Consider the following 19,897-nt stretch of genomic DNA (forward strand, 5'->3'; position numbering starts at 1 on the left):
ATGAAAGATCAGGCAATTAATGGCGTGAAATGGTACTTCAATAGGAATTGGAATAGAGACGACGTGATGAATATGGATGAAATTTCCGACGAACTTCACTCAACCTTGGAGATGGTACATACATTCATCCTAGCACTTCCAATTTTTCTTTCCTTCTAAATCCCCAATTCTTCTCAGAAGATTTTTAGGTGTTACTGATAATGAATTTCAGTTTCTTACAGTTCAGAAGATTGATTTGTTTTTGCTAAAAATATAGGTGTATCTTAGTCTCTTCTGTGCCATGTTGAGCATTACTTGTGGATCCACTTTGCAATGGATCTCAATAACTGCGGGGAAATACTCAGTCCTTTATTTTGTAGCAAAATTAATCTTGCTTTACCTTACTCCACCAGAGAGAGTAGTACGTACGTGATCAATGACTCGTAAATTTTGTTGAATTATTCTTGAAGTTGATTCTTATAATGTAAATCTTCTGTCTTATGCAGAAAATGAGGATCATAATCTCGATGTTGGCTGAATATTCATTCGGTTCTACTGTTGGCTTCATTTTCAATTATCTCTTCAAAATTGAGAATCGGTAAGACTCAAAAGATACTAAATATTGTTTAGATATCCGTTGATCGAGTTTTTCGAATATGAAAATGACAATTGGTTGTTCTCCAGCTTTGTTTTCAGACTTTTGGTAGGTATAACAATTGGCACTGGAAATTTGTGGCATCAATCCATCAAAACAAAGGATAGGAGGGAAATCTACACCGGTTGCCTGAAATATTGCATTGTTATAGTATTCTCGATGATTGCTTTCTTTCTTTTGGAAGCAGATACAACTCTCCGGATGATAGCGGTAATTAAGCAGTTGTATGCATACAATGTAGTAATTAAGCAGTTGTATGCATACAATGTAGTCATTTTGAACTCGCTGACTCTAGTTTGAATGAATAATATGACTGATTTGTTGAATACTGTTTGTTGTAGATACACTCTGTGCTGATATTGTTCATGGGGTACCTTGTGATATATAGCCAAGAAATACTGTATGATGCTAACTTTGGAGATATTGACTTCGTCAACTGCACATTCACCGTCTTCTTCCATTTTCCGGGCATAATGATCCATGCTACAAGACTATACCTGCAGGGTGAGCAACAAGAACAGAATTAAAGCTGATGCAGCTAGGAAGTATAGAGAGTAAAATGTGCAGCTTACTGTAAATGAGGAACAAATATTCCTTTGTGTCTACATTTTACTGATTGAAGCAAAGTTTTTTGAATATTTCTTGGCAAATGAAATACTGATTGTTGAGTGCAAAATCTTGAATAGAATGAAAATACACATAATTGTTTTTTTTTTTCAAGATAGTGCAATAAAGAATTTCACAAATGCTTAATAGCTATTTAGGGTGTAATTTCACAAATGGTCGCTCAACAATTTGTTGGACGTTTGTTTGCTCCAAAGCATTTCCCATTGTATTTAAGCAAACTAAGTGGACGTTTGGTCATGAAAATTCATTTTATTTAAAATTTATAATGTTGATTTGTGTTTGATCATACTTTTTGCAAAGAATATTTAGTATTTGAATAACACTAAATAACAGTGTTTAATATGCACCTATCATCGATCCAAGGAAAAAAGGAATAACAGTTTTTGGGGATTCATAGTCTCAAACCCCAGTTGACGACCAACGATGACAACACAGACACGTATAAAAGTTTCAAGTAAAGATATTTGTACTAATTGAAGGATGTGCTTAATTAAAACGAAGTTATGGCACACATATTATGTGAGTTATTTCACAATATTTGTTATAGCGACTGGAGGTGTCAAAGAACCTGAGGGCATCAAAAGCCCAGATTCTTAAATAAGTATTGATAGGAGCCTAAATCAACAGTTTCATATTTGGAAAATAAATAGAAGCAATGCAATTAATTTATGAAAAATCAAAACAAAATAGAAATTCCCTACTAAAATTTCCCGCCAACAATCTAAGGCTGGAGACGAAACTACCCCGTCTTATTCCCAAGACTGAGGGGTAAAACAATAAATATCCTTCGGCAGTCATTGTAACGAACTCAGCAACCACTTTTTTTCTCTGTATAGCAGAGTTCACAGTTTCTCTGAAAGAAGAAGAAGAAGAAAAAGATGAATTTCACAGAGATGAATCTTCGGGACGTCAATAGGAACCGGAACAGAGATGACATGATGAATTCCGATGAAATTCCTCATCAAGTGCAGGTATTATTCATCAGAAATTGTTGTAATTTCATGAAATTATTATGAGATTTTTCTTTACTGAAATACGTAACAGCCGATCAGAAGATTTTAAGGTATTGTCGAGTTTCTTCTTCTTGGTACAGTTTCAGTAAGAAATAAGGCAACATTCTACTTTTCAGGATTGATGAATTTCGATTCTCACAAGTTTTTGATGTTTGCCCATTTTTCGCTTTTCTTTTGCACTTGCTTATGCCGTTTGATAAAATTATTGGAGTTTCAAAGCCACTGGAGTAGTTCTTGAGTGACTTATATGAGAGTATTTGACGAATGAGAAATTAAGATAATAATTTCACTTATCTTGATTTATCAAAGTTATAGTAGTTAAAATTTTGAACTGGAAAACATGCATTTTTGCTTGGATTCCCCCTTTTCCTGTGATTGATTAGTTTTTTGCTCAAAATATAGGTGGATCTTACTGTCTGCTGTGCCATATTGAGCTCTACTTATGGATCCTTCATGCAATATATCTCGGTAGCCGGGGGAAAACTCACAGTCCTTTCTTATGTAGCAAGTTTATTGTGGATTTACTTTACTCCACCAGGGAGAATGGTATGTATTTGTTGAATTATTCTTGACGTAGTCTTCTGTCTAACTTATAACATAAATCTTCTATCTTATGCAGAACATGAGGTTCTTACTCACCATGTTGGTTGCTTATTCATTTGGTGCTTCTATTAGCACTTCTACCATTTATCTCTTCAAAATCAACCAAGAGTAAGACTCAAAACATTGCTTAGATATCTGGAAATCTTAATTCTGTAGTAAGGACTTGTGAGATTTAGCTGCCTGAATGTGTTCTTCTCTTTCACAAGATAATGACATTGGAGTGGATCGATGAATTTGACATAAAACATTGCGTTTTGTATCAATCTTGCGCAGTTTTCTAAAAGTGACTACTAGAATATATAAAACTTGTGCATTCTTGGCTAATATATATGTTGTAGCACATTTGCTACTCCTCTGCTCCTTCTATATGTGTAGTTGATTAGTCCTTGTTGTTTTCTGTTCCTTATTTGAAAGAATACTCTGATAATCTTAACATTCCATGCTTGTTCTCCAGCTATGTTCTCAGACTTTGGGCTGCTATAACAGTTAGCACTGGAAATTTCTTGCATAGAGCCATCAAAGCAGCGGAAAGGAGTGAAATCAACTTCGGTTTCCTGAAATATTGTTATATTGTAATGATCTCCGGAACTGTTCTCATTCACTTGGACATAGATACAACCTTCTGGTTCATAACGGTAAGCAGTTGTATGCATACGATGTAGTCATTTTGAACTGGCTGACCTCTAGTTTGAATGAATAATATAACTGACTTGTTGAATTACTGCTTGTGATAGATAATTGCTCTGCAGATAGTGTTCATGGCGTACCTTATGATATATAGCCAAGAGATACTGTACGATACAAACTTAGGAAATCTTAACTTCCTCAACTGCACATTCACCGTCTTGTTCCATTTACCGGGCATAGTGATCCATGCTGCAATACTATACCTGCAGGGTACAGAAATCGAACTACACGAACACAATTGAAGCAGATGCAGCTTTGGAGGTATAGAATAGATAAAGAGCAGAATGTGCACCTTATACTGTAAATGATGAACAAATATTCCTTTGTGTCTACATTTTACTGATTGAATTTGGAATTTGTACAGAAATACTGATTGTTGATTACCCTGCCCCATACAAAATCTTGAATAGAATACAGAATTGAACTGTTATAATAACCATATGTAATAGTAATTTTACTTTATCACACCAAAGTTATAAAAACTATTTTTGGTATCATAGAAAATATCTCCTTTGTTTCCTACTAGCACTAGAGAGTAGAATGTGCACCTTACTTTATCAACCATATGTTTGGTACATTTTGATTTATCTACTCGTTTGATAAACTCAAAATTACTTTTAAGTTAAAAACAATCAAAAGTTATAAATTGGTCATCCCCAACTTATAATTTTACACCTCAATAAGTATTTTTAGTTAACCAAAGATTAAAAGGCTATTTTGAACGGTACTTGAGTTGTGTCACCTCCTTCCATTCCATTTTACTTGTCAAATTTTTATTTGACACATCTATTGAGAAAAATAATGATAGGTGTAGTAAGTTTACTATTTTAACCCTATTAATTGATAGGGTCCCAAATATATTTACTCACTACATTTTTCAAAAACATTAACTCAATATTAATAAATTGAGGGTATAATAGGAAAAAGAAAATTGTCTTTTCCTTGATTTGTCAAAATGACAAGTAAAAAGAGAAATCAAACTAAGAAATATTTGGCAAGTAAATAGGAACGGATGAAGCATAAATTACAAGAACTAATAGTCATCCTCTACCACAATCTATACCTGCTAACATATGCACTTAATATTTTATTTTGATAATAAAATGTACCAAAGAGATCGAACTTATTACTCTACTAAGGCTTTTCGCACAATAGAGACTTTTTGCTAAGAACAAAAAATTAAATAAGTAAAAAACTACTCCCTCCATTCCATATTAATTTAATTTTTGAGACATTTTCTATTTTTCAAATTAACTTAATTGTTCACTTTTTAAGACTACTTTTAGAATGTTCTTTCAATTTTACCCTTTATTAGTTAGTATTGGAATTAGTGATTAATTAATATTTAGTTATTTTAATCATAAATTTGACAATAATTAATAAGGGTAAAAATGGAAAACTATGTTCAATTTATGTCTTAATCTACTTTTCTTAAAGGGTGTGAAACACCTTAAAATTTAAATTAATATGGAATGGAGGGAGTAAAGAAGAAGCCTAGCTAAATCAATAGTTTCACATTTTGGAAATTAAATTAATTTAAATAGAAGAGATGGATTAATTTATAAAAATAAAAGAGGAAAGGAAAATAAGAAACTTCCCACAATAGTTATTTCTAAAACTTCCCGCCAACAATCTGAGCCCAAAGACGAAATTACCCCTGTTGTTTCCAAGATTTGGCGTATAACCAAAGGGTAAAACCATAAATTAGGGTTTTCTTCAATTATCATGGGTTCTTTTCATTATTGATTTAAATGATTTAATTATGATCTCTTATGCATGAATTTATAAAGTTCAATGATTTTATGATGATTTGCCCCATGAACCCATGTAATCCTCATGTTTTCAAGAAATAATCATATAATGTGGGATTTTTATTATGAAGGAAGAGTTTTATGAAATTAAGCATGTATATCTAGATTTACATAAATTTATGATTAAATCCATAGATAAACCATGTTTTCTAAGTGTTGATGATTGAAAGTGGGTTTTGGACCTTTAAAGGTAAATTATGGACTTATGCATTTTCTTATGAAATCTACACAAATGTTTTAAGGATGCTTTGAGTGTAAAGTATCAATGATGATGATGTGTTATTGAGAGGATTTTCTCATATACACATAAAAGCAAGATGTGAAAGGTTTTTTTTTTCACATTATAAGGATTCTAAGGTTTAAAGGCTTTGTCACCTAATTGAATCAAAGATTAACGGCTATCCTAATGAACCTAGCTTGGATAGGTTATTTAAAGATACCTATCCATGGATGATTACTTAGTTTGGATTGGCAAGATGACGTACCTTTCAATGGATAATAATAAGAAGAAGAATTGACTATTATGTGGGATTTATGCTTAACACCGAGAGGATATTGAGATGGAAGCTCTCCCGTTAGTAGAGGTCAGGTTTCTAGAAGCTATCTCTTTATCCCTTACTTATGTGCCCCCATAGGAAGATTTTCTAGATAGACATTAGCTAGTTGATCTACTTTAGCTCAGATTTATGGTCCTTACCTTGAAAAGTAGGACAACCCTTTTCAGTGTGGGAGACACAGGGGATTATGTTATAGCTTACATGGTCTCTATATCGATTAAGGCTAATTCCCCACATTAATCCCCTATTTTAATTATTTGAAAAGTTGGTGAGAGTAATGTTTTCAACGTTCAAAGTCTATATGATGAGATTAATCTCAAGAAGCAAGTTATCGGGACTACATGCATGTTGCGTTGACTTGTATATACTTCTCCATTTACTTTTACTCGTTAAATATTTTAATTTGATTTCTATTTTTACTTGTCATGTTTGATAAATCAATAAAGAATACTCTATATGTCCCAATTTATGTGGCACTTTTCGTTTTTTGAGAGTCAAACTGTTTAAGTTTGACCGGAAATTTGCGCATGGAATCTTCAAATTTTTTGAAATGAAATTTATGTATTTGTAAACTACATAAAAAGTACTATAAGTCACAATAATTGAAAATTAAAAATGTTAAAAAAGATTTATGAGAAATTTACGGTCAAAGATAAACTTGTTTGAATCTCGAAATCCGAAAAGTGCCACATGAAATGGGACGGAGAGAGTAATTTTTTTTATTTCTATTATTTATACCCTCGATTATTTATATTGAATTATGATATTTTAAAAATATAGTGAGCAAATGTATTTGGGATCATATCAATTAATAGGTGAAATAGTAAATTCACTATACTAATTCTTCTTTTCTTAATAGGTATGTCAAATCAAAATTTGACAAGTAAATCCGTATGAAGGGAGTATTTGACATTGTAACTAAATATTATTGACACATTTTGTTTCACTAAAGTCAATTTGACTAATCTTCAACGCTAAATTGAATTAGATTAATTTAATATTTCAACTCCATATTTTAGAAAGTAAAAATCTATATGAAAATATTATAAGTGCCAATTCTTCTAAGTTCTCATATTACTATGATGAAAATATACATTTCAAAATATTCGTTAAAATTCATACCATTTGACTTTAAAAATCAAAACATAACAAGTAAAAATGAATAAAGGAAGTAAGATCAGTAACCATGTGATTTGACAAATTAATTAACGAAGCCCATCTTTTAAAAACATCCAATGTTTGGTGTTTAAAACGTGTACATGTAGAAGTATTTGCTTCATTACGACTAGAGCTGTCAAAAGGGGTTTGGCCCGCTAGGTCGGTCCAATCTAATCCTTGAATTAAGTGGGATTAGGCCTAATTTTTTTGGCCCATTTAAGAATGAGGCTTTTTAGCCCAGCCTCATTTGGTCCGCTAGCCTCGTAGGCCCAACCCGCAAGCCTCAGAGACCAGCCCGTGGGCTATGAATATTTAAAAATACTTTATATATATTTTTAGTAGTGTTTTATATTTGTAAAGTTTTTATCAATAAATATTTTTAAAAATAAAAAATCAAGTCTTATAAACTAGCCATTTTTTGTGGGAGGAATGGTGGCATGATCAACATTTTTTCGCTAAATCTTACGTTGACTATTATGTGTTTTTGTAAGTATTCACCGAAGTGTGTGATTCATAAATGTATTTTTGTAAGTATTCACTGAAGTGTGTGATTCATAAATGAAAATTTGTATGTATTGATGTCGTGTTCATAGACGTCAACGTTCGATACTCTTAGATACTCTTTCTAAGAGAGTAATATTGTTCATTTTTTGGTTAAAGGGCCAATTCGTCCCAACCCGTGGCCCGCTTAAGGCTGAATTGGACTGCTATTTTATAGGCCCTTTAATAAAAGAGCAACTTTCACATATAACAAACACAAAATTCATATTTGTATGCTATAACAAAGTTTGCATAATTGCGCTCCAAAGCAAACATGATATGACTAGGCTATTTCGCTATGTGTAAATTTCATATATGACATATATTATAGTACTATTTTCAAGTTATAACAGTAGATTTAGACTTTCAAGCTATAACATTAAAAATTTCAGGTTATAACAAGTTAAAAAAAAAAGAAATGTTTTTATTAATTGGAAAAAACTTTAAAAATAAATAAAAAGATAATAGAAAATTAAAAAAAACGGAATTAGAAATAATAAAGTAAAAAACTGAAATTGTGGGCTGTAATTTAATTTGAATTTATTGTAGATAATTAATGATTAGCATGAAATAAGGGATCCAAACTAATTAAGAATATTCAGTTTCCTTAATTCACTCTAATTTGTTAAAATTAATTCAAAAATCTAATTTTAAAAATCAATTTCCATTTATTTAATAAATGATTAATCTATTTATGGTTTTTTATTATGAATTAATAATATGTAATTAATAAGGAAAAAATGAAAAAAAAAAATGAAAATAGGGGTGTCAATTAAATTTGAATTAATTTAAGATAATTATTAATTAGCATGAATTAAGGAATCTCAAACTAATTAAGAATATTTAGTTTCCTTAATTCACTCAAATTTGTTAAATTAATTCAAAAATCTGATTTTATCCATTTTTCTTCCATGTTTCTCTCTCTTCAATTTTCTTCCAGAAATTTTGTCACTGGCGACTAATTGAAGTTTTTTTTTTGTTTGAAAAATCCTATTTTTTTTGTGATGGACAACTACGTATCAATATTAATTAAACATGACGGAATATGGGATCCTTCACGTTAGTATTTTTAATTGTTTACTATTTGTATTTAGATTTCAGTGAAATGAAAAAAAAAATGAAACTGTAAATCATATTTTGTGATTTTGTTTTTGTACATCGTCACTATATTGAATGTGATATATTTTTTTGTATAAACAATACGTTTTGTTCATAATACGTATTAACTGTTGTGAAATGTATAATATTAGTGATTTTCTGTTTTTGTGATTGTTTTGTGTACTTTTTTTTCTTAAAGTATAAAGTAATTGTATATTTATGAATGAATTTAATAGAATTATTGGAAAGAAATTTGTAAGAAAATGTGTATCGTAAGATGTAAAAAAAGTTATTTGGATTTTTGACGAATTGTATAACAAGTGTTTTAAGTTGGTATTAAATTATAAATTTTAGTGTGTTATATTAGATGTTGTCATTTCTAAAGTAATTAGTGAGTTAGAAATGAATTATTTGGTACGATAAGATATAGATATTTGTAATGTATGATTATTGTTGTATGAAATGTATATTAAGAAAGTATGAAATTTGTATGAAAGCGTGTCCAGTAATCTGTAAAAAAAGTTATTTGAAATTTGACGAATTGTATGATAAGTGTTTTAAGGTTGTATTAATTTTGAAATTTTATTGTTGACATTTTTGTATAAATTTGTGTGACATTAATGAAGTATTTTCGTAAAAAAAATGCACATATTTGTTGTATGAAATTTGTATTAAAATAGTATGAAAGTGTTTGGAATGTACTATTTGAATGATATTTGTATGAAATGTTTTTTGATTGAATATAAAAATTGTTTTGTAATGTTCTGTCTGACTAAATGATATTTATATTTCGAATTGTTTGTTTATAATGTGAGACTAATTTATATTTTTTTTAATGAAACAGGGAATTATGTCGATTTTCAAATGGAGGGGGTTTGCTGATGTGAAATTCAAAAGGTCAAAAGTTACCTGTAGTAGATGTCGTCAAGTTGGACATAACAGGAAAACATATTCAAATTATCCTATGCAAAAATAATGAATGTTCATTTGTTAAGACTATATATAATTTTTTTTTTTTTGTTGGTTATATTAATGTTTTGGTTTGATATAAAACATAATAATTTTGTGTTTAGCGTACTGGTTATTATTTATACACTGTTCATTCAGTTATCATACATAATGCATATTGTTATAAATTTAGTGCTTGATATGTTTAGTGTTTCAAAACACTAAACATAGTTTAAATAGCGAAACAACAATAATAACAATAACATAGTTAGTGAAATTCCACAAATGGGATCTGGAATGGTAAAATATTACATACCTTACCACTATCTCGCGAAGGTAGATAGGCTATTTCCGAAAGACTCTCGTCTCAAGTGCAATAAATCCAACTATAGGAAGAAGGAGACAACTGAGTAGTTGAGATTCCTTTTAGTTCAAATGATACAATTTTTGATAGGAGCCTAAATCAATAATTTCACATTTTGAAATTAAACTAATTTAAATAGAAGCAATGCGATTAATTTATAAAAATAAAAGAGGAAAAGAAAATAAAAAATTCCCCACAAAAGTTATTTCTAAATCTTCCCGCCAACAATATGAGCCTGGAGACGAAATTACCCCTGTCTTATTCCCAGGACTCAGCGTATAACCAAAGGGTAAAACCATAAATATCCTTCAACGAATAACGAACTTTTTTTCCTTTGTAGAGCAGAATTCACCTTCCCAAGTAGAATGAAAAACGGAAAAGCCTAAATAAATTTAATCCCAAATAGAATAAGATTAGGAAAACAAATAAGCATTATAAATACAATACGTATAATCTGAGAAGCCATTAAAGCATCAAAAGAAAAACTCATTCATCAATAAATTAAGTATGTCTTGGAAAAAGCTTAAGTTGTTGGGCAGGGGTTCTTATGGTACGGTGTCTCTTGCCACTCCATTAACCGATTACTATACATTATTTGCTGCTGTCAAATCCGCCGAAGATGATCGCTCGTCTTCCCTCCGAGTAGAAGGACAAATATTGCATGCACTGAGAGGGTCGGACTACGTAATTAAGTGCTTTGGAGAAGATGTAAGCATCGAAAACGGTAAAAAAACTTATAACCTCTTCCTCGAGTATGCTGCTGGTGGAACTTTGCATGACTTAATCCATAAGTCGAAGATGGTGCTCGAAGAATCAGAGGCTGCCTACTATGCTTTTCAAATCTTAGTCGGGATTTGTCATGTTCATCGTAAAGGATTTATCCATTGCGATCTGAAACCAGCTAATATACTTGTTTTTCCTGGCGGACAACATGGCCTTGCAAATGTGAAACTGGCTGATTTTGGGCTATCGTTGAGATCTGAAACAAACACATGTTGGGACACATCATTGAAGAAGCGTCGTCGCCGCAGAGGGACTCTACTATATGCAGCACCGGAATCTGTAGTGTGTGGGATTCAAGATAAAGCTGTTGATATTTGGGCATTTGGATGCATACTTGTAGAAATGCTCACGGGAAAGCGGGCATGGTCAGAATGTCAAAATAAGAATGAATTAAAATTGAAGATAGCATATGAAAAACTAGAGATACCAAATAATATATCTAATGATGCAAAGGACTTTCTGAGTAAGTGTTTGGACAGAGATCATAATTGGAGATGGAATGCGGAGATGCTACTTAATCATTCATTCATCACGAACTATGTTAATAAGAAGATGATTCATGAGTTGATCCAGCGGCCTTTTGGTGATGCAGGACTCAAAACATTGGTTTCTTTGGAGCACTTATTCACAACAACTAGTTTCTATTATCCTCATAACTCCTACTTGAGAGAATCAAGCAGTATTATTACAAGCCTCCCTGAGACTAATAATAATAACGCAACAGGAGACGAGCCTCTACTATGGATGAATTTCAGAAACTTACATATATAATGAAGCTTACTTACTACTCATCCCTTTTGTCATCTTGGGTGTGCGACTCTTCAATAAACCTCAACTACTGAAGTGAAGACTAACTGGCTGATTAGGAAGCAAAGCTAGTATATGCATAGTTGGTAAATATAACCAATTTGTAATCATATTAATGTGATCTCTTAATTTTTAATCGAAAACAATTTATGCATATGTTAATTATACAAAGATGGTATATTTATGAAGATTTTCATTTAAGTATGTTACTGTTCTGCTAAAAAAAGGAATTAATGTGTTTTGTCTCCATTACACTATCTAGTAGATTGTCTCTATTGTTTCTGCCGTAGATTTTTGAGTTAAGACAATGTTTATAGTTTAAAATATCCAAAGAATCATCGTACCAATGGAATGAGGTCTTGTGTTTAAAAGTGATAACAACGAAGCCAAAATATTTCCAATTAGAAATCTAAAGCATCAGCGTAGTCTTTTATCTTTCAAGTAAATATTGTACTTACAAAGTTACTCATCTCTGTTCTTCCGCATTCTCTGTTTCTTGCAGGAACAAAAAATTAGTGATGGCAACAAAGCCGAGGCTACTTGATGGAGAAACTAGTGCTTTGACTCTGAAGCTTGGAAATAATTAATAATTACTCGATGAAATAGTCTAACTGCGTAAGTTTCCTCAAACATCATCTATTACCTATTTTGATGGAGGTAACAAGCATAGGCAGATCTACGATATCATAACCTATGAGTTCACGTGAGCCCAATAGCTTTTATCCAGAGACTTTGTATTTGATTGTGAACACAATTATCACATATAGTGTTGTATGAATTGACTCCATCATACTAATATTATTAGCATAGTAGTACCTACATGTTGGGTTACCCTATCGTAGTTCCTTACTATTAGGTAAAATCTACGCCTACACTGACACATGTAATTTCATGGCAATAAACTAAAGCTGTCTGAAGCCAATATTTGATATTACGATATTTGTTTGGAGATCTTTTTGAACACACCTTGATTTACCACGATGTTCCAAAGTCACCAGTAAATCACAATCTGCACAACGACAATTCTCCAATTAATTTCAAAAAGTTCCCGCCAATGACCTGAGCCTGGAGACGAAATTAGCCCCGTCTTATTCTCAAGAATCAGTTATAACTGAAGGGTAAAACCGTAAGTATACCAAAAACTGTTCATAACGAACTTAGCAAAGACACTTCTCTGTAGGTATAACAGACTATAAACAGAGCTCTGTTTCGTTCTCTCTGCAAAAAAAGGGAAAAAAAAGGAAAGAAGAAGAAGATGAATTTCTCAGGTATGAAACTTCGGGCCATAAATGGTGTGAAATCTTACTTCAATAGGACTTGGAACTTTGACGACATGATGAATATTGATGAAATTCCCCATGAAGTTCACACAAGATTGAAGAAGGTACATACACATTCATCCAAACACTTCGATTCTTTCAATTTCCTTCTACTTGAAATTTCTCTGAGATTTTTCTTTATTGTAATCTGGTTAGTAGTACGTAATAGCCAATCAGAAGATGATTATATGCTAAAAATCCCCAATTCTTATATTGTCATCATTGATGAATTTCGATTCTCAGAAGATGTTTAGGTATTGCATTATTTTATTATGTCTTCATGATTGATGAATTTCGACTCTCAAAAGATTTTGAAGTTTGCCGTTTTTCTCCTCTTCGTTTGCACTTTGCTAATGTTGTTTGAGTCGAATTTTACTTTAAGATATTACTTTCACTAATCTTCATTTTTTAGCAGTTTGATGAACTTAAATTCTTCAAAGTATGAATGATTGAATGGTGTCAAGCATTTTCTAACATCCCAAAACTAAAGTGTATCAAATAAATTGGGACGGGGATTTAATTAATTTGTTATAAGCAATTTCAGATTTCAGCTTCTTGTGATTGATTAGTTTTTTGTTGTATAGGTGTATCTTACTCTTTTCTGTGCCATGTTGAGCTCTGCTTTTGGATCCTATTTGCAATGGATCTCGATAGCCAGAGGGAAATTCACAGTCCTTTCTTGTGTAGCAAGTTTAATCTGGATTTACTTTACTCCACCAGGGAGACTGGTATGTATGTGATCAATGACTCGTATATTTTGTTGAATTATTCTTGAAGTCGCTTCTTATAATGTAAATCTTATGTCATATGCAGAAGACGAGAGTCTTACTCTTGATGTTGGCTGCCTATTCATTCGGTGCTTCTATTAGTGCTTATATCAATTATCTCTACAAAATCGAGCAATGGTAGGACTCAAAAGATACTAAGACTAAGCATTGCTTATATATCTGTTGTTCAAGTTTTCTTTTTTACTGCTTTCTTGTCATATCATAGTATTAAGAACCTGTTCATATCGCGGTTTGTTCTCCAGCTATGTTCTCAAACTTTTGTTAGGTGACACAATGGTCTCTGGAAATTTCTTGTATAGAGCCACCAGAACAAGGGAAAGGATGAAAATCTACTACAGTTGCCTGCCATATTGCTTTGTTCTAATGATCTCCGGAATTGCTTCCATTCTCTTGGACAGCAAGAGCACAGCATTTTGGGTGATAAACGTAAGCATTTGTATGCATACAATGTAATCACAGTCATTTTGAACTTGTCTCTGTCTAATGAATGGATTTTTTGAATAGATACACACTCAGCAGATGTTGTTCATGGCGTTCCTTGTGATATATAGCCAAGAGATACTGTTCAATGCTAACTTAGGAGATATTGACTTCATCAACTGCACGTTCACCGCCTTCTTCCATTTACCAGGCATAGTGATCCATGCTGCTGCAAGACTATACCTGCAGCATGCAGAAATTGAGCAACACAATTAAAGCTGATGCACCTTGGAAGTATAGAATAAATAGAAAGAGTAGAATATAATGTACACCTCACTGTAAATGATGAACAAATATTCTTTTGTATGGTTGATTAATTACCTTACACCATACAAAATCTTGAATAGAATGAATACACATAATTGTTCTTCAATTCCATCTTTTTTCTTCTTCAAGAAAGTGCAATAATTGAGTTAACAATAGAGTAGAGGTTTGAAGACAAACCCTAAAGAATAAGGAAATGAGTTTAGGTCAGAAGAAGTACGTACTTTGAATGTAAGTTTAATAATGCAATTTATGAGGCATGACATGAGAGCGAGAATTGATAGACAAGTCATCCCTTAGAAGAAGTTTTAAAGATTTGGGTCAATAATCTAAGGAAATACGAAGATTGACAATGATGTTATACATATTATTGGAACGAGAAGGATGAAATAGAGTCTATCATTTTGGTGCCTTGTGTGATAACTTAAGCATGCAACATTCAACACACCAATTGAACTTTGAGGAAAAGAAAATCTTCGACGTCAAAAAGAATCAATACAAATAGTAGCTGATAAATTAATCCCTTTTTACTAGTCTTGTTGGATACTAAGGAGTTCAAAATTTTAAAGACGGGTAAAGTTTAGGTAAAATGATTTAACATATTTTGTTTGAGTGTAACACAAAAGGGCATTTCATGGTATGTATCCCCTTTAGAAACAAGAAAACTTACTTCATTTAAAACAACCCTCTTACATAAGTAGTTCACTGTTTTAGGTTCCTAATTAATATCTTCATTAAACTTAAACAATCTTTTTTTTCATTCATTAAACTTAAACACTCTTCACTCTCCAATCAAAGATTCGTCCACATAAAACCTCTGACCATTTAGATGACCAGAAAATTCACAATCCATACTTGAATAAAATTGGTTGATATATCTAGTGGCTAAATTACCCTCAAAAGTCTAATTGTTGCCTGTAACACCTCACAAAAATTCTATACTAAGGGTCTGGACCATTCGTTGTAAGAATATAAACTTGAATCGAGCGATGTCCTACTTGTACATATGTGTTAAGGTTCATTCCTAGATGGCCTGCTAACACGTCTCTGAATTAAAGCTGATGTTAGTTGATGAAACTAACATCAACTAGAACAAACCCCAAGTAAAATCCACATATGACTTAAAAACATACCCGAAAAGCTGATGGGCAATGGCAAGAGCTGTGGTCGTCTTTCCGGTTCCAGGAGGACCATAAAACAACATATGCGGGCACTATAAGAAATAAAAAAGTGATAACAACGTTTCTTCACAGTAAAGTAAAGGATGCTGAATTTTACATTCTCAACAGGAAATTTAAGAAAACACTAGGAGTAAGTGTTTAATGTGCTTGGCAATAAATCAATCAAATGATAGTAATGGTTTACGTTAGTGGTCTCGAGAGTGTTGGTGAGGACTCGAACGACCTCATCCTGGTGAGCTACATCCTTCACTTGCTTCGGTCGACTGCAAAAATCTAAAAGTTACATATCCATGGCTGAGAGCTTTGCATAGAAAAGAGGAGTTAAGTTGATTGGAAGGTTACTATTTCTCGACCCATGGCTGAGAGCTTTGCATGACTGGTGCCATAGGTTGGAGAGGAAGAAGAAGAAATGGGAAAATTGCCAATATGTTTACGCAGTCATTTGGGCCGACTCTCAACTTATTAACCCAAATGAATTTGGCCCAACACTTTATAATTTAAAATATACATATTATTCCACTAATTAATAATATTTATTTTTATATGATAAATTTTATTTTTATATATTATTATTATTATATTTTATTTTTAAAGTGAAAAATGATATTTGAAAATTGGAAATTTACTATCAAATTCAACTTAATTCAAATGTACTAAACAGTAAACATAGTATAATATGACATATTTTACTAATTAACATAATAGATCTGTCATTTACCATATAACCAGTACTTATAATTTGAATACATTTTTTTTTTCAAAAAAATATCCATTTTTCTATTTGCATTTTTCTTTATTATAGCAAATTCAATTTGGATCATAGTGAGAAAAAAAAAGAAGAACGAAGAATATTAGCTGATTAGTCCAATTCAAACAAGTGAGCCCCTAACGGTCGCAGAGACTTCACATTCTTCTTCTTCGTTTTCTTGGAGAACAGGGTGATGAAAAATTCTTAGAAGGAGAAAGTAACGGTGATCCTCTTCTTCTGTTTCGAGTGCGTCGGTGAAGAGACAAGCAATGGAGGCGAATTCATCGGGGTTGGAGAATAATCACACCGGTAAATTGAATGCTGGAGCCGCCAAGAAACGGCCGACACTTTCTGATATCTCGAATCATATAACTGCCTCTGCTCGTAACTCGATTCCTCATTCCTCCAAACTCGCAAGTGTTTCTCAGATTTTGTTCTCTGTTTGTATAAATGGCTTGATAATGTGTACTTTTTTGCTGTAGGAAGGTAATTATAGTACTGGGGTTTTCTTTTTCTTTGCGTTTTTTTATTATTGGTTCGATGATTTACTCTTTTGTGTGTTGGTTATGGGGTTTCTTGCGTAAATTTGTGTATGGAAAGAGGAAAATGTAGGTGGGTTTTGTGATTTATTTTTTTGGGGTTTTTCTTTCTTGGAATTTCATGAGAAATGATCAAAGATACTGGGTAAAAATCAGTTTAGAAAATCAAGTGAAGTGATTTGAGGGTTTAAAAACTATGTTTGAGTTAAGTGTTCTTTTAATGGTTAAAAAATATTATGATACCATTTCCTCCAGCCTTCATTTGGCACAAGACAATGTGTTGGAATTAAGGAATCCAAAACATAATACACATTTCTGTCAAAGGAAATGTAGAGATCTAAACATATACAAACACCTAGCTAGCATAGTAGTATATTATTCAGCAATACAGTACAACATTCAGGTAAAATCCTATAATCACATTTGTTTCTTCCGCCTCATGAGATAACCTATTGCTCCCATCATTAGGTTTCATATAACCGGCAGATGATCAGAAAATAGAAGAAGTTGAGCAAACTCAAAAAAGTAAGTAGCCAGAAATAGTAATCCAGGTGACCCTATTAATGTTGCTCGAAAGCCAGCTCGTTTTGCCTCTAGTTGGTGAAAGCCAATCCACACTACTCACCAGAATACTTACAACCCAACTCGACACAGCAGTCCCAACAGTGTACATAGCTGACGCCATGCTGGTCATGCTTTTGGGTAATAGAGAGTAGAAGAACTCAATCTGTCCAACTGCATGGGCAGCCTCAGCCACTCCGAGTAGTGCATACTGTGGCACGAGCCACATAGCAGACATGTACACTAAGGAACTTGGGTCGTCTTCATGCCCTTCCTCTATTGCCTTTTGCCGTCTTATGGTTTCTGTTATTGCTGACAACTCCATAGACATACAGCTACTACTGGTGCAGCTCATAGGAAAGTAGGAACTGTTCAGTATGGTATGTCCAGGATGTACTAGAAAATACCTCCAAGTGGTGAAATGGTCTTTATGAATTTTTGAGATGAGTACATGTTGGGTGGGGGGAGAAAGTCCATCTCAGGAATGGTGGCAGAAACTCTGTTAGTGATGGTAATGTGCGTGTCCATATCCCCTTTCCCTTCTCCGCAACAACGAGTCTCTTTCTCTCTTTCTGAAACATTGCGAGTGGTACGGATTCAACAATTGAAAGTACCTTTCCCCCATCCTACGTTTCTATCTACAGTGTGATTGAAAGATGAGAGGCGAAGTGAGAAATGGCCCTCGTGAACTATTTGATCAAGTTTTCTTTTTTCGATCACAGGTTATATTAATTCCCCTCTATCTTATCACAATTACTTCTTTTCATTATGAGGCAATTGGTTTAGTATAGGTATTTTTAAAGATGTAATGTTCGAGCTCATTTTGTATAGGTATTTGTTTGTTTATTTGTGTACATTAAGGAACCACTTTAACTACCCAAATACTATATAGTGTACCTTGATGTATATAATACTGAATGTTTTGTGAAAGGAATAAATATTATCCATTTTCAAGCCTTTGCGTTCTTGCCATCTTTTACTTCCTGACTAGATTATCAACCTTGTAAATTGATTGGTAACATTTTGAATTGCTTCAGAGTGTTGCTCGGTTATTTGGATCTTCCATATCGGTGAAGGACCTAATTAGTGTGTCTGGGGTAAGTTTATATCTGGTTCTGTAGTGTTAGTTTGATATTGCTTTTAGACCAACTAGGGGATCATCTGTAAGTTTTCACAAGATCAATGCGTTCATCTATCAGAGTGCCTTTGCTTTACCTTCATGTATATAATACTGAATGTAGCAGTATAGGTTTATTAAGAAATTCTCCTTCTTAATACTGTCGTCTTTATGTGTGGTTCTAATTTATTCTTTTTATTTCCAATGAAGGCTATTATAAATTTCAGCATTTTCTTTGGGCTTTTGATAATTGGGCTATGCTGATGTGCTCAATCTGAAAAAGTTTATTTGCCAATTTTAGTAGTAGTAGTAGTAGTAAAAAATAAGGAAAAGAAGAGAGGTTGTTTTGTGGAATGTCTTGCTTGATTAGTACTTTTAAACTCCGAGGATAAGATAATGTCTTTAAATATCTTAAAACGAGAAATCAAGCATAAAATCCTTTTGATTGGTGTCAATATATGGATTCTTAACTGAAAATATACAGATTCTAATATTGAACCTGGACAATTGCTTAACAATGTTCTTCAAATTAGAGCATGCATAGTGTATGCTTGTTACTTATTTCAAATATAATCACTTGTGGTGTTCCACGGTGATTTTGCAAACATCTGTTGTTGTCACGCCCCGAGCCTACACCCTGGGCGGGACCGGCACCTGGAGACCATTGCTGGCCCCAGGCGAACCCTTGGCCTGGCTTTCTTAACTCAGCGGAAACCTAACTCAACAGAATAACTCAACGTCATGCAAAGACATAAACAACTTAACTAATAAAATATGGCCCAAAGGGCAACTCGAGTCTCAAAATAGAATATTTACATATATATACATATACATGGATGAGAGACTCAAAACTAACTGACTGACTGACTGTCTATTGAAGCCTCTAATATACTGAGATGGATGTGGGGACAGACCCCGCAACATCCTAATAGAACAAAACTAAGTACACCAAATAATTGAGTCCTCCGGAATGCAAGGAGGCTCACCACAGACTCCGGAGTGCTCAGCTGGATCAACGACGTGCAGGATGCTGATCCGGGGTACCTGTATCTGCATCATAAGACGATGCAGGCCAACTGGCATCAGTACATGGAATGTACGAATATGTGAGCTGGAAAAGCTGAACCACAACTTAAGCTTGAAAGGAGAACAAGAGATCACTTACCTTGACTCTGAACGACTCATATACATAACTGAACTCAAAGTAAAGCAATAAGACACGAGCCACACATATAAAGCTTGTAAAAGAATGTAAACAACTTAGATCGTT

General features: G+C 32.9%; 4 protein-coding genes and 1 long non-coding RNA gene across 5 annotated transcripts; 4 read left to right on the plus strand and 1 right to left on the minus strand.

Annotated features, from left to right (window-relative positions):
* On the plus strand, window positions 1-1,161 carry LOC125839714 (bax inhibitor 1-like). Its single transcript, XM_049518701.1, has 5 exons — window positions 1-114; window positions 257-400; window positions 486-577; window positions 664-844; window positions 976-1,161. The coding sequence occupies exons 1-5, from the start codon at window positions 1-3 to the stop codon at window positions 1,159-1,161; spliced, it is 717 nt and encodes a 238-aa protein (XP_049374658.1).
* A 993-nt stretch (window positions 1,162-2,154) lies between these two features.
* On the plus strand, window positions 2,155-3,937 carry LOC125839715 (bax inhibitor 1-like). Its single transcript, XM_049518703.1, has 7 exons — window positions 2,155-2,232; window positions 2,677-2,820; window positions 2,894-2,985; window positions 3,332-3,512; window positions 3,612-3,670; window positions 3,774-3,825; window positions 3,929-3,937. Exons 1-7 carry the CDS (start codon window positions 2,155-2,157, stop codon window positions 3,935-3,937), a joined length of 615 nt encoding a protein of 204 aa, XP_049374660.1.
* Window positions 3,938-10,547: 6,610 nt separating this feature from the next.
* Window positions 10,548-11,594, plus strand: LOC125839759 (mitogen-activated protein kinase kinase kinase 20-like). Its single transcript, XM_049518756.1, has one exon. It carries the CDS (start codon window positions 10,548-10,550, stop codon window positions 11,592-11,594), a length of 1,047 nt encoding a protein of 348 aa, XP_049374713.1.
* Window positions 11,595-12,885: 1,291 nt separating this feature from the next.
* Window positions 12,886-14,471, plus strand: LOC125839765 (bax inhibitor 1-like). Its single transcript, XM_049518766.1, has 5 exons — window positions 12,886-13,014; window positions 13,534-13,677; window positions 13,763-13,854; window positions 13,980-14,163; window positions 14,242-14,471. Exons 1-5 carry the CDS (start codon window positions 12,886-12,888, stop codon window positions 14,431-14,433), a joined length of 741 nt encoding a protein of 246 aa, XP_049374723.1. The 3' UTR covers window positions 14,434-14,471.
* Window positions 14,472-15,614: 1,143 nt separating this feature from the next.
* Window positions 15,615-16,050, minus strand: LOC125839776 (uncharacterized). The gene is made up of 3 exons (XR_007443700.1): window positions 16,005-16,050; window positions 15,847-15,925; window positions 15,615-15,694 (listed from the first exon to the last, which is right to left on the minus strand). It is a non-coding gene; the product is annotated as an uncharacterized LOC125839776 (long non-coding RNA).
* Between the last annotated feature and the right edge of the window lie 3,847 nt (window positions 16,051-19,897).

The sequence above is a fragment of the Solanum verrucosum genome, unplaced genomic scaffold (assembly GCF_900185275.1).
Source record: "Solanum verrucosum unplaced genomic scaffold, falcon-dt-bn FXZP01000175.1, whole genome shotgun sequence".
Taxonomy (NCBI): domain Eukaryota; kingdom Viridiplantae; phylum Streptophyta; class Magnoliopsida; order Solanales; family Solanaceae; genus Solanum; species Solanum verrucosum.

What these genes read in the sequence shown, in the direction of transcription:
- LOC125839759 (XM_049518756.1), top strand. Translation starts at nt 10,548, where the DNA reads ATGTCTTGGAAAAAGCTTAAGTTGTTGGGCAGGGGTTCTTATGGTACG.
- LOC125839765 (XM_049518766.1), top strand. Translation starts at nt 12,886, where the DNA reads ATGAATTTCTCAGGTATGAAACTTCGGGCCATAAATGGTGTGAAATCT. An exon ending in TTCACACAAGATTGAAGAAG is followed by an intron (nt 13,015 to 13,533) that starts GTACATACACAT and finishes TTTGTTGTATAG; the next exon opens with GTGTATCTTACTCTTTTCTG. An exon ending in CTCTACAAAATCGAGCAATG is followed by an intron (nt 13,855 to 13,979) that starts GTAGGACTCAAA and finishes TTTGTTCTCCAG; the next exon opens with CTATGTTCTCAAACTTTTGT.
- LOC125839715 (XM_049518703.1), top strand. Translation starts at nt 2,155, where the DNA reads ATGAATCTTCGGGACGTCAATAGGAACCGGAACAGAGATGACATGATG. An exon ending in AAATTCCTCATCAAGTGCAG is followed by an intron (nt 2,233 to 2,676) that starts GTATTATTCATC and finishes CTCAAAATATAG; the next exon opens with GTGGATCTTACTGTCTGCTG. An exon ending in TTACTCCACCAGGGAGAATG is followed by an intron (nt 2,821 to 2,893) that starts GTATGTATTTGT and finishes TATCTTATGCAG; the next exon opens with AACATGAGGTTCTTACTCAC.
- LOC125839714 (XM_049518701.1), top strand. Translation starts at nt 1, where the DNA reads ATGAAAGATCAGGCAATTAATGGCGTGAAATGGTACTTCAATAGGAAT. An exon ending in TTACTCCACCAGAGAGAGTA is followed by an intron (nt 401 to 485) that starts GTACGTACGTGA and finishes TGTCTTATGCAG; the next exon opens with AAAATGAGGATCATAATCTC. An exon ending in CTCTTCAAAATTGAGAATCG is followed by an intron (nt 578 to 663) that starts GTAAGACTCAAA and finishes GTTGTTCTCCAG; the next exon opens with CTTTGTTTTCAGACTTTTGG.